A 12,393-nucleotide genomic window follows, 5' to 3' on the forward strand; every position below is an offset into this window, starting at 1 on the left:
TGCCCTTACGTCATTTCCGCCCCGCTGCCTAGGTCTCCGTGCGTGTGGCGCTGGGAGCGGTTAGTGGCGCCGCGCGCGTGAGGACAGGGTGGCGGGGGAGCCTGGGGTGACAGAGCCAGGGGCCTGGTAGCACCTCAGCAGGTCCCGTCCCGGGTCCCTGTCCTCCTAGTCTGTGCCCGGGGCATGTGGGCCGCTGCTGGGCTGAGAGCTGCGCCCCACAGGCCCTGACCCGACCGCCCACTGCTCGCAGGGCCTGGGACAGCGCTGGAGACGGTGTAAGGCCCGAGCTGGATTGCAAAGCAGGTTCCCCCTGTAACTGGTTCAGGAGGCACCTGGGTGGTGACCTGGACCACGTCGCAGTGTTGCCGGCTCTTCTGATTTTCAGTGGGAGTCTTGCAATAATTGGGGGTAGTTCTTAAAGCCCCAGCTCCTGGAGTCCTGTGACTATGTGAGAATCTTTCATTTTTAAAAAGGTCAGATTCTATCCCTAGTTGCGGAGAAAAACATGAAAATGTGATCCAGCCCCAGCCCCTAGTGCAGCCCAAAGGTTCAGAAACCTCAGATTTTTTAAACCAATCTCATTTTTTTGTGCATCTTGACTCATAATTTTTGAATGTTTGGGATTGGCAATAGTGCATTTTAAGATTAGAGGGAGCTTCTGCCCCATTCAAACTGGCCTCATCTACTCTAGGGAAATCAACATAATAAATCCACCAAAGGTTGCAATGATGGAAACTGTAGTGTAGGTGAGGATCAGGGGTTTTTACCAGCATTCATCTAGCCCTACTCAGAAAAGAGTTAGAAGACACTACAGTAAAAACACTCATGGCTAGTCTATGCTACCACTAATGGAGCTGCACCTATGCTAGACCAAACATGGGACAATTATCAGTTATTCTCAGTGCAGATAAGGAATATTTAAACCCCACTGTAGCTAGCATGGTTCTGATCCAAACATGGACAGGGCCTGAGCTTGTAATCCTGCCACTTGCAGTTCCCTCAGTGAGTCTGAAGGGAGGCAAAAGAAAATCAATTGAATATTTTACACTTATTAAAATGTTTTTATTAACCTTGCAGTGAAACTGGGGCCATTCAGGACATTGTTGTGAACAAAACTTAATTTTCTGTCTCTAGCACCATGTCCCAGAAGCAGCGGGATCTGCTGGAACTGGGGCGGCTTGAATACTTGCAAGCGCTGGTCACCGAGTTCCAGGTAACAGAGAGTCCAGGTGAGCTTATAAACCTTTTTCTTTTTATTAAAGTATATTCCAAATGTCAGGATCATAACTGGCTCATCAGTTGCTGGTTGATTTTTTTTCTTCAGGAATTAGAGAGCCCAGCCCATCTCAGCTGCCTCTTTTGTCACCTAAATGCTGCTTATATATTGCAGAAGCCAAGGAGCAAGTACTGGCTAATCTAGCCAACTTTGCCTACGATCCCAAGAACTACGAATATCTCCGACAGCTTCAAGTCCTTGACCTGTTCCTAGATATGCTCACAGAGGATAATGAGACCCTTGTGGAGTTTGCAATTGGTAAGGAGTGGATTTAAAACTATTTGTAAAATGAACAATAGCAGTTCCAAGCACTGGTTGGATATATCGCTGCTTTGATTCTGTAGTCCACTTGAATTTGGGAGAGAGGATCAATCACACATGACAAGCCATCTGTGGCAGATGTTGAACAAACTACTTAATGCACTGCTGGAAGGCCCTCAGATACTATGGTGATGAGGACAGTATAAAAACCTATATAGAATACCTGGAACAGGTGAGAGAGATCAGGATAGGGGCTTGAGGTGAATTATTTCACGTTAAGGCAAGTCTCCCCTTCACTCCACTAACATGCTGCAGTGCTGAAAAATAAACAAACTTATTTATAAGACTAGGTAAAACCCTGAATATTGGAACAAAAACTCCAGTTCAATGGTAATTTGTAATGCATGTCCCTATTGTAATGATACAGTCATTGAGAACAACTAAGGTTTTTCCATAGAGCATGAGCAGGTCCAGTATTGTTACTATAGCTATTTTTGACAGTTAATCCTCTAGAAGGACCGGTTCTAAATAATATAATGAAGTCTTCTGAGGAATCCCATTAGAGCCAGTCAGGGTGGATTCAATACACACTGGGAGCCAGCCATGCCAAATTCAAATCCTGAATGGTTAGATGATGATGTAATGGCTAAATACACATAGCCCTGTGTACTTACCACAGCTTCCACTGACAGAGCTGCACTGGGGGTGTTATCGATCAAAATGTTGCTAGTATGGCTGCACCCTAAGTGCAAAGTGTTAGTACAGGATACATACTAGTATTTGCACCAATAGAAATAATATTTACAATATCTTAATTAGTATTAATAATGCCATGCTACTTCTAATAGCACCTCTCATAACTAACTAAGCCACAGGCCACTTAAGCCTGTGCAGTACAGAAGGTATTTCTAGGAATCTCACACTCTTTACTGGATTATAGCCACCGTAGAGGTGAAATAAGGCAGTTCCTTAACAGAAAACCAAGTCTTTTAACCAGAGGATTTTTAAATGACAAGTTCTGTTTGTTTAATCTCTTGTGAAAGATGTTACCTCCAACAGCATAGTGCCCCCTAATGTCATATAGGGGAATGAGTGCTTTGGTTGAAAAATCACCTTGACTTTTGAGAATAAACTTAGCCCGGGAGCAGGGGAGACACAGTTTTCCAACTACTATAAAAATATTCTGGGCAGTTGATTCTATATGGGGACAAGGGTCTCAGTGAAGTGCAAACCAGTATTTTGTTTCTGGTATTGTATGTACTTTATACCAGTAATAAGCACATTAAATTGGGTGGAATTAACACCTGTAGTTAGTTCAGTGCAAGTGTATGTATGGACACACTTATATCACAATAGTATGCTCTTGTGAACTAACTTAAGTAGGTTGTTGGGGTTTTTTTGTTTTTAAAGAAAACTGTTAGACTTGCTCTGAACTAACTAAAGGCATAAATGGCAACGATCAGTTATTTTGATCTCAGTTACCATGTAAACAAGTCCTAAGAAAGAGCTGAGGATCCTGGGTGAAGCAATGCCACTTAACCTCAACAGGGAGTTAGTTAGGTATTAGTAAGAGGAGGATCTAAGGTGGTGGTAGCTGGTGCCACACTCCCTCTCTTTTCTATTTCAGGTGGTCTTTGTAACCTCTGTCTGGATAAGACAAACAAGGACTATATTTTGGAGGCAGATGGGGTGGCACCTGTAATAAACTGCTTATCCAGCTCAAATGAGGAGACAGTGATGTCGGCAGTGACTACTCTGATGTACTTGACCATGCCACAGTCTCGCCAGCAGACCACGGCACTCCCGGTGGTGGAGTGCATGTTACGTTTCTCCCTCTCAGCTAACAGGAGGCTAAGCAACCTGGCAAGGGTCTTCCTTGAGGATTATTGTTCTCCTGTGCAGGTGGAGGAGGCCAGGAACCTGAGCAAACATACAGCTGTAGGGATCCCGCTCCCAAAGGACTGATGTAGTGCAGAGCAGAGGGAGTAGCTTGAGACTGTTATTGCGTGAGAAGAGATATTCTTGATTTCATCTTTAGAGCCCCTTCCACCTGCAGGACTGGTGAAACTAGTGAAAGACATTGCTAAAATTCTGCCTCAGTTTGAAAGGGGCAGGTGGGGAGCCAGGACATGGGTCCAGAAGTCAGGATTAGCAGCTAAACTGTTGTTAATACAAAACATATTATGGCTGTTAGAGAGCAGGCCAAGCAATTCCTGAACCATCACCCAAATAACCATTTCTGATGTTACCCTTCCCAGTGTGGTTGTCAGGTAACTTAAACCTAACACAATTCTTTTGCATCACCTTCGCCGTAGCTGCAACTATTGCTGCCCGTCTTCTCAATGGTTATAGCTTTGAAATATGTTTAAATCATATGGTCTTTATTTCTCAATAGGAGAGAACACTCCTCCTTCCCCCTACAATTTGCAGTCTGATCACATACCTCAGGACTAAGTATGAGCCAGCATCCTCATACCACAGGCACCTGGCCAGTTAATTAGGATACAGGACTAGCCCTACTGATGTTAAATATCAATAGGAATAATATATTCACCACAACATAGCTGTTGAGAAAGATGCAGATTAAGATTTAAAAGGGAATACTAACAGCAGACTTCAGCTCAGAAGGACAACTGGTCTTGTGGTAGCTTTTGTAAAACTTCCTCTTACGTTCTTTATTAAGTGTAAACTGTTCTGGATCAGACATTCACCAACTACAGCATTTGCAACCTAAATCTTAGCAGCTCATATTAATGCAGGAGAACCAGGAAGTGAAACTATCTACTTTCATTATGAGCCAAGTAGGGTAAAAAGTGGAAGGGTGCTGAACAGCCAGTCTGGCTCAGTATGTGAGATTATTAAAATGGTTAAACTGTTGAAAACAAGATTTCCTTTCCTAACATGATGGTGTCCCTCATACTTACAGCTTCAGGTATTTGAGTGAATGGGCAGAGAGCAGAGTACTTTCATGGAGTTTTACAGCCCTACTTCCTCTTTCTAATTTCTTCATCCTCCCTTCCTGCCAACCCAAAACATGCTACCTAGCGTTATAAAGCAGCTGCTCATCTCTTGTCAAGTTTCTCCCTCCAAACGTCATTAATGACTCTCCATAAAGAGTCAGTAATTTAATTGCAACTACATTTCAGAAATAGTCTAAAGAAGATACAAATCTTAAAAAAATAAGCTTTGTATCTTTGGCCCTTAAAACTGCCCCTACCCAAGTCAGTGCACTTTCTTTAAATGGGATTTCGTTGCCAGTTCCTAACTTATCAGTTCCCATTGGCAGTGAGACTAGCATAGCATTCTTTTTCCACATTGCTTCTGCGTTTGCTTTCCACTATCCCCCTCCAGTCATCGGCCCACGACTGCAGCCGCCTGCGTGGGGACTGAAGCTCTAGATGCTTGTTATGGCAGCAAGTGAACAAGATGTGTTCCCAGCTTGGCTTAGGCTCCGCACCTGAGAAGAGCCAGAATGGAAAGCTGAAGTTAGTCGTTCTTTTCTCCAAACAACAGTAAATCATCTGCTGTGAAATCTCCACCTCAAGTTTCCCAAACCTTTAATGGTGTCTTTGTCATCAACCAGGAGGTCAGCTGACACAACGGTTTTATCCCGGGTCAGAATCAGTCGCTCCACAAACTTAGGACCCAAGTATTTTTCCACCCAGCTGTACTGTTAGGGGAAGAAGTAGAGCATTAGAAGAATTTTACTTAGTAGCAAGTTTGACTATTTATAGTATAGTGATCTCATGCTACAGGCCCAAATCTCTTCTAGGAGTGTTATGAACCCTGCAGTTGGGCCGTGGTGCGGGCCACTAAAAGGACTGATGTGAACTGTACTTTCAGTGCTCTTCGCTCATGACTGCATTGGGTACCATGAAGTTACACTGGTGTAAAGCAGCATGAGAGGAAGTCAACCTAGGGCATATACCAGGCCCTTCATTATCTAACCCCAAAGTACTTGAGTAACCCCTCTCTCCCTACATTTCTGCCTGGCAGTGATCATCTCTCAATTTAGTCAGGATTTTCTCAGAGGAGGAGCCTCTGGCATGCAGTCCCATCCCGGTGCAGTGCATTAGAAACCCCTTGGTTGCCTCTGGAGTATGCAGTGAGTCAAGGCAGCGTCTACTTGACCATATTGCATCTGTTCTTTTACCCTTCCCATGCCATTTCTTGCAACTGTGGGTATGAGTTGCTGAAAGTTGTTGTTTGTTTGTCTGGTTTGGTTTTTAAGTTTTATATTCTGGCTTCCATTGCGTAAGACTCAGATGCCTTGCAAAAGGCATGACACAGTACTGCTCCTGGCCTTTTATACTTCCTCTCAGTCTGAAAAGCTGCCACTCATATGGAGTATTTTTGCATGCTGGGCCCTACAGACTTCACAGGCTGCAGCTTGGCTTTGTTCACATTGGTATGGTACTTGGGCATGTACTAACAGTTGAAAGAGGCTAGATTCTGCAATAGCAGTCTTAAAGCGAGGGTAGGGGGAGATCTCCAACCTTCTCCAGGATGCAGTGCTCATACTTCATCAGGGGGCTCGTGCAAATAAAAACTTCAGTGCTAAAAAGAAACAGCCCTGATTAGTAATCATCAAACATGGAGAATAGAAAAGAGCTGTGTACTGCAAAGTGTCCTTACTCCTGCATATGGATCATTTCCTGCATGGCTTCAATGGCTCCTGGAATCGGCTCCAACCCCAGAAAGAAGCCAGGTGACTCATAGACACTGGCTACCTTAGCCTGGAAGAGAGATGAGGAGAATTAGCATTTTTTTTTATTGTAGGGTTCTGCATAATAGCTATTGAATTTACCCCAGGGGTGTTATTAAACATCAAAAGGATCTATTTTGTCCACATTTCAGAGGGAGATCAAGTGGCTGAGATAATTGGTAATGGGTTACACAGTCTCACCTACTGGTTGCCAGGACAAATCCAGGCCAAGCAGATAAAGACTGGAAGTTGTTACCATCTGGTGGCCTGTGTGAAGTGAGGAGTTGGATCTCATTCCAGTTCCAAGTAGATATATATCCACCTCATTACAAAAACAAACAAATGTGCCACCAGACGAACACCCCAGACCACCACACTATGATAATTGGCACCCTCAGCAGAGGGGTCAAGGACAGACTGGGACACAGAGACTCAGTCATCCTCATGCTTTGCCACTGATCCTGCCAGACCACAACTGAAGCATACTGGAGGGAGGGTTGCTGTGTTGCTCTCCATGCTGTTGTATATGTGCTCTCTAAAGCCTCAGGCAACAAGATTAAAATGTCTTAAGAGCAGATTCTGGCTTCAGTGTAACAGTTTCCCCATGGTGATAACATCAGTGCAAATTCTATTTTAAGATGTTTAAGTTAGTGGCAAAATGACCAAAGCCAGGAAATTCAAAGCTTAGATAGTTACTTGTACCGTGAGGGTCAGCGTAGGCAGTGTGAAGGCTGGGAAATTAGTCTCTAGAAAGTTCAGCAATGGAGTGGGGTGTTTCTAGCAGTCCTGTGCAATTCAGTGCTAGTGACTGGAGTCCCTCATCCACAGAACCAGTTCAGCAGTGAGAGCAACTGCACAAGCTTTGCCAACCCCATCTCACCTGACCCTGACAATAAAGGTGCCACTTAAAACCAATTGTGGTAGTGGGTTTTGGGAGGGGCACCTGTGCACTGGCAAAGACCCACCATAGGCCAGTCACCACCCACCTGGAACAAAGTGACTGGTTCAGATTTGAAAGACAACAGAGATGACAGGCTTTTCTGAAACAGGGATGAGAGGCTTGTCACTGACTGTTTGTTTCATATACCTGTAGCCAAGGGCCTGATTTTAGAGGCTGAAAGGGACCAGGCAGAACAATGATGAATGTAGTTTTTAATATAATGCAGCCTCCTCCTGTGACTTGCTGCCACAAAGACATTTCAATAATGCAGGGCATTTCCTGGTCCTTAATCCTCATTGCCCCTGCAAGGTAGATTTTATCCTGACTCTTCCAGATAAAGAAATGGAGATTAAAAGCACTTGTCTGTGGTCACTGCAAATGGCAGAACTGGCTCTGAGTCTGGTGAGGTCCTTGTTCCCAGTCTCATGCATAGTTGAGACCATGCTGACTTTTCTTGTCCATTTCTGGAAGTAAATAAGTGACAGAATTATCACTGTGCTCTGGCCCCTTTGTGCTAGCTAGGTAGGCTGGAGAACAGTAGTGCTGCAAGGCAGGTAGAAGGCCGCTCTGGAGAACACCCAGCTCAGAGACTCTTACACCAGGTGCAGAGCCATCTCCAGCAGCCACAGGAGCAGGGACTGTTCTGGAACAGAGTGGAGGCAGGGAGGGGGTATGAATGAAGGTCCTGGCCAGGACAGACCAGCAGCCTGGTGATTCTGCTCCCCTGCTCATTGAAGGAGGGGAACAAGTTACAGCAGCCCTCATTTGCATGGGGGGACTCCACTGGCCCCCACAGCCCATTAGTATGGGAGCACAAGCTGCTTCCCCCTTGCTCCTGGTGCCTGTGTTCCAGGCACAGGGATGAGCCTGCTTGTAATAATATCAGAGTTTTATCTGCTTCTATTCCATGCTGTCCCTCCCCTGCCAGAAACAGGACACTCCTAGTCAGCTCCACAACTGACAGTTTTCAGGGTGGGGGAGGGAGGGGAAATTTACTGCTCATTTCTCAGCAAAAGGAGCAAGAGGCAGTGTTTTCATGCAGCTGCCCGAGCTGTGATGATGTGGGGAGGAGGGGGAATAACATGTGACAAAGACATTTTGCAGTTAATGGAAACCAGACCTTTAAAAGGAACAGAGGAAGCTTTTGACCTACATCCAGGCAGGGTTTAAAAGAGTGATCATAAGCTAGGAGAAAGTTCACTTTCAGAGGAGAATCGTTTAAGGGTAGCAAGGGCCTGAAGTGAGGCAAAGGCACAGAAAAGGTGAGTTAATACAGCTGTACTGTATGGTTTGCTATATGGTTCAGAGGCACCTTTGTCCCCTACGAAGAAGCTACACTGCCTGAGGTGGGGGTACAACCCTCCATTCATTTAGTGATGTGCTTCCTCCTCATTTAAAACACAGCAAACAAAATTAAAAGGGTCATTCATGCACCTTTTAGTTGGAAATAACTGGTCTGCATCCAACTCAACTTTTTTTTCTTTTTTTTTTTTTTTGGTAATTGACTTAAGACTGGGTGGTTGGTCAGTGACCTGGGTGAAATCACTTGGGGAGTCTCAGTGCTGGTGGTAGCCGAACGCTACTCACATCACAAAACCCACCACCACTCTTCACCCTCTCGTTAGCAATCACAATAGTCTAAAGGATTGAATAGAATGTGGGGACTAAGCTCCCACTCACACTTTGGGTAGGTTTACATGGGAGCTTGGGGTGTAGTTTCCAGCTCCAGGAGACATACATGCACTAGCCCTGATTGAGCTGGTGTTCTAAAAATAGTAGCTACGGTGGCATGAGTGTTGGGACAGGCTAGCTGCCCCAAGTACATGCCTAGGGTTTTAGACAGGATTGTACTTGGAGTGGCTAGCCTGTCATGCCACTTGCCTGCATTGCACTCACTCTGCAGCAGCAGCTCAGCTCCTCAGGTTTGGTCCGACAGCTCTTTCATCACCAAATTTTAGTGAGTGGTATTGCGTCCTGGTGCGCCATGTCACAATACAACTCAGTTTGGGGGCCTGCAGCAAACTGCCCCCTTCTCTTGGCTTCCCCAAGTTGTTGTTTGTTGAGTTATTTTTTTAAATACTTATTGCAACTCTAGGTATTCTTGTTATGTCTGCAGATGTCAAATCCTTTTATTGAATCTGGCTAAGCTAGGATCCAGGTGTTGTATTGTGAACACTTGTCAATTGAGAAGCAGAACCCAGATCGTTTCACACAGACAACTTGGCAGTCAAGTACAGTAAAGAGAAAGGAGTTAAACACAAATAACTTTTAAAAAACAAAGCATTTACAAAGTGGAATTAGGTCATCTTATATTGTGACCATTAATAGAAAGGAAACAACATTTAATATTACAACAAGAATTAACAACTAAAACTTGGTAGTAGGCAATGGTTAAAGTTCAGAACAAATGGACAGTTAATAAAATACCTATTGATTAGGCAAGGATTAAAATACCAAACACTGACATTTAAACACCAAAAGGTACAAAATGGGATTCAGTAAAGGGGCAGAGTGGATTATTTAAATATGGAAGACACGTGCCTATCATCAAATAAATTAAATCAGCGTAGCAGCTAGTACCCCCAGTCATGCTAGGTGGGGTACAGACACATACAAAGACATGGTACCCGCCCTGGGGCAGAGACAGTTTCTTCTTACATGCATGTACAACACCAAGCACATTTTGAGAACAACCACAATTAAAATTAACAGTAATCAGATGGTAACAGCTTTCTTTCATCCTGACCTCAGCTGGATTCAAACCAGTGATCTAGAGGGGACTGACTCTGTATCCCACTGGCACCCATGAGTTTTGGGGGCATGGGCAGTATTGGTATGGATCAGTAACAGGCTGACAGACCCACAAAAAGGCCACAATCCATCTTGCCACCATGAGGTGGATTACAGACTCACCACATAATAATGTATAGGCTAGCAACACGGACGAGCACTTAGCCTACTAGAAGAAAAATGTTTGCCCCAAAGCATTTGGATACCAGGGTCAGATTCACTCAGAGAACAAACTATTTTCATTTCAATTGGGTTGGGATCCTATTTACTTGAACGTAGGGGACAAGGAAGGTGCCAAAAAGTTTCTAGTATGACATTGTGCATCAACTATGAGAAAGGGACCGAAAGACTTTTTCCATTGGACCATATGAACTGGAACCATAAACTCACTGAACATTAAATCCCACCAAATGAGGGTAAATCCATCCTCATCATCGTAGTCACTCGTGCTCCACACCTGAACATAGCCATTATATGAACAACATACCCTCATATCTCAGTGTCTGTACTTTGACCCGTTAACCTTTTTCCCCCAGTCGGGGATATTGCAGATTATGTATTCCTTACACCATCCGATCCTAAATCTAACTTTGCACCTCTTGATAATCTGTACCTTATTCCCTGATAACCAGAAACTTCTACGCTTAAACTCTGTACCATTTTTTATCATCTTCATAAAATTATTAAATCTGTTAAAAATAGCCATGAACTACAAACAAGTGAATAGCCTGATCAGATTAAACCTATGAAAAATCAGACCTGAATTGAGTGATCCAAGTACCTAGTTCTGGTGACAGAGAAAAAGAGGAACATGAATAATGGTCTTTTAACTGCCAGTTACAGGCATGGGTGGTTTTCTAGCCTATTTGGGACTTTAAAAATAGAAGCAGTGGATGTCTCAGGGAAGGTATGGGATGTGATTTGGTCCAGCACTCCTCTTACTATCTGTAGAGGGCATTAAATATTCTGTAAAGAAAAGAAGGCTTCAAATCCATGCTCCTAGTAGTTTTATTCTTTAATGTTTACAGTTTACTTAAAAAACAAACAAACACACAGCCACAACTCTCATTTTCCTCTGAATGCATGGGATGAAGTGGGCTGTAACTCACAAGCTGATGCTCAGATAAATTTGCTAGTCTCTGAGGTGCTACAAATCCGCCTTTTCTTCTTGCAGATACAGACTAACAGGGCTGCTACTCTGAAAACTCTCATTCAGTATCCGACATTAGGGGAATCCACCAAAGGCAATAGTTTAGGCTACTGGAAGCTTAAAAGATCTGGGTTCATTTGCAGCTTTAATACATTGTTTCCCGTAGCTGCTCTGTGCACTGCAGTTCCCTCCCCAGTACCCCCATCCCAGGTCTGGGGCGAGACTCAGCTAACCTCTATAGCGTACTTAGAGATCCTTGGATGGATGGTTTCATTACCGCTGCTGTGTAGCAATAACAGTTTGTCCGAGTGGGTGAATGAACGCAATGATGATGCTATAGTGGACAGATTTTCAGCTGGAGTATATTTTTACTGGCTGTGGCTGAGTGAGGAGGCAAGACTGTTCGTCCCGTCCCCGTCCCCCCCATCTTGGGAAGGGGCTGGCACGCTCACGGTGAGCCGATTATGCTACAACTGAAGGTTAACAGTGATAGCATTCAACAATCCTCTCTACTACAGGGTCGCCTCCATTTTGCCCTTACCGGTAGTCTAGGAACAGCGCATTTCTCGCTCTCCACTAAAGCGGAGAGAACTGCTCAGTTGCCCCAAACGACACTCACGCTGCGCTCCTTCTGGGTTTGCTCTAAAGCCGATCCGCTGGGGTCGGACCGCCCGCCTTGCTCGGTGACACACCTACCCCGCATGACCACTCCCCCGCCCCGGCAGCCCGTCTGCCCAGACCGGGCACGCGGCCCCCGGCCCGCCGCGCAGTGCAGCGCACCGGCCAGCTGGGCGGATACTTCTGCCCACGCCCACTGCCCGCGACCCAGCTCCAGCCCCCGGCCTCTCACCGCCAGGTCCTCCCGCAGGCGGCGGTACTGGTCGCGGACCGAGAAGCCCCTCCGTTCCGCCAGCTCCACGTGGGGCTCCCCAGGGTAGCGGGCGAGGAAATGCCGCAGCACGCCGCCCTCGAAGTCCGCCAGCACCCCGTCCATGTCCACCAGCACGCGGAGGCGGGACGCGGTCGACCCAGCCATAGCGCTCGGGGCCGGCTGCCGGGTCTAGACTGGAACCCACGCGGTAGCAGCCCGCTCCTAGAGCCCCCAGAGGCTGTTAGTCAATAGGACTGGGCGGCGCTTGTCTTTATGAATATTCATCCGTCCCTGGCAAGCCGCCGGCGGCAGGGATCTGAGCGCTCGCGGCCCTGGGGGCTGCAGTGAAGCCCGGCCGGCGGGGCGCGCAGGCGGGGTTCCCAATGGATGGATGGATTCA

General features: G+C 45.8%; 2 protein-coding genes across 6 annotated transcripts; one reads left to right on the top strand and one right to left on the bottom strand.

Annotated features, from left to right (window-relative positions):
- The first annotated feature begins 4 nt into the window (after positions 1-4).
- On the top strand, positions 5-4,437 carry ARMC7 (armadillo repeat containing 7). Of its 4 annotated transcripts, none has more exons than XM_084646551.1 (4): positions 5-59; positions 1,135-1,229; positions 1,391-1,534; positions 3,165-4,437. In XM_084646551.1, the coding sequence occupies exons 2-4, from the start codon at positions 1,139-1,141 to the stop codon at positions 3,500-3,502; spliced, it is 573 nt and encodes a 190-aa protein (XP_084502677.1). In that variant the 5' UTR covers positions 5-59; positions 1,135-1,138; the 3' UTR covers positions 3,503-4,437. The 4 variants fall into 4 exon arrangements, with proteins under 4 accessions (XP_084502677.1, XP_084502679.1, XP_084502678.1 ...); XM_084646553.1 differs by lacking the exon at positions 5-59 and adding an exon at positions 66-473; XM_084646552.1 differs by lacking the exon at positions 5-59 and adding an exon at positions 66-448.
- A 157-nt stretch (positions 4,438-4,594) lies between these two features.
- Positions 4,595-12,327, bottom strand: NT5C (5', 3'-nucleotidase, cytosolic). 2 transcript variants are annotated; one of them, XM_084646549.1, is made up of 5 exons: positions 11,973-12,327; positions 6,173-6,273; positions 6,034-6,094; positions 5,093-5,207; positions 4,595-4,994 (listed from the first exon to the last, which is right to left on the bottom strand). In XM_084646549.1, the coding sequence occupies exons 1-5, from the start codon at positions 12,156-12,158 to the stop codon at positions 4,807-4,809; spliced, it is 651 nt and encodes a 216-aa protein (XP_084502675.1). In that variant the 5' UTR covers positions 12,159-12,327; the 3' UTR covers positions 4,595-4,806. The 2 variants fall into 2 exon arrangements, with proteins under 2 accessions (XP_084502675.1, XP_084502676.1); XM_084646550.1 differs by lacking the exon at positions 11,973-12,327 and adding an exon at positions 11,742-11,870.
- Between the last annotated feature and the right edge of the window lie 66 nt (positions 12,328-12,393).

The sequence above is a fragment of the Lepidochelys olivacea genome (assembly GCF_965140295.1).
Source record: "Lepidochelys olivacea isolate rLepOli2 genome assembly, chromosome: 14".
Taxonomy (NCBI): Eukaryota; Metazoa; Chordata; order Testudines; family Cheloniidae; genus Lepidochelys; species Lepidochelys olivacea.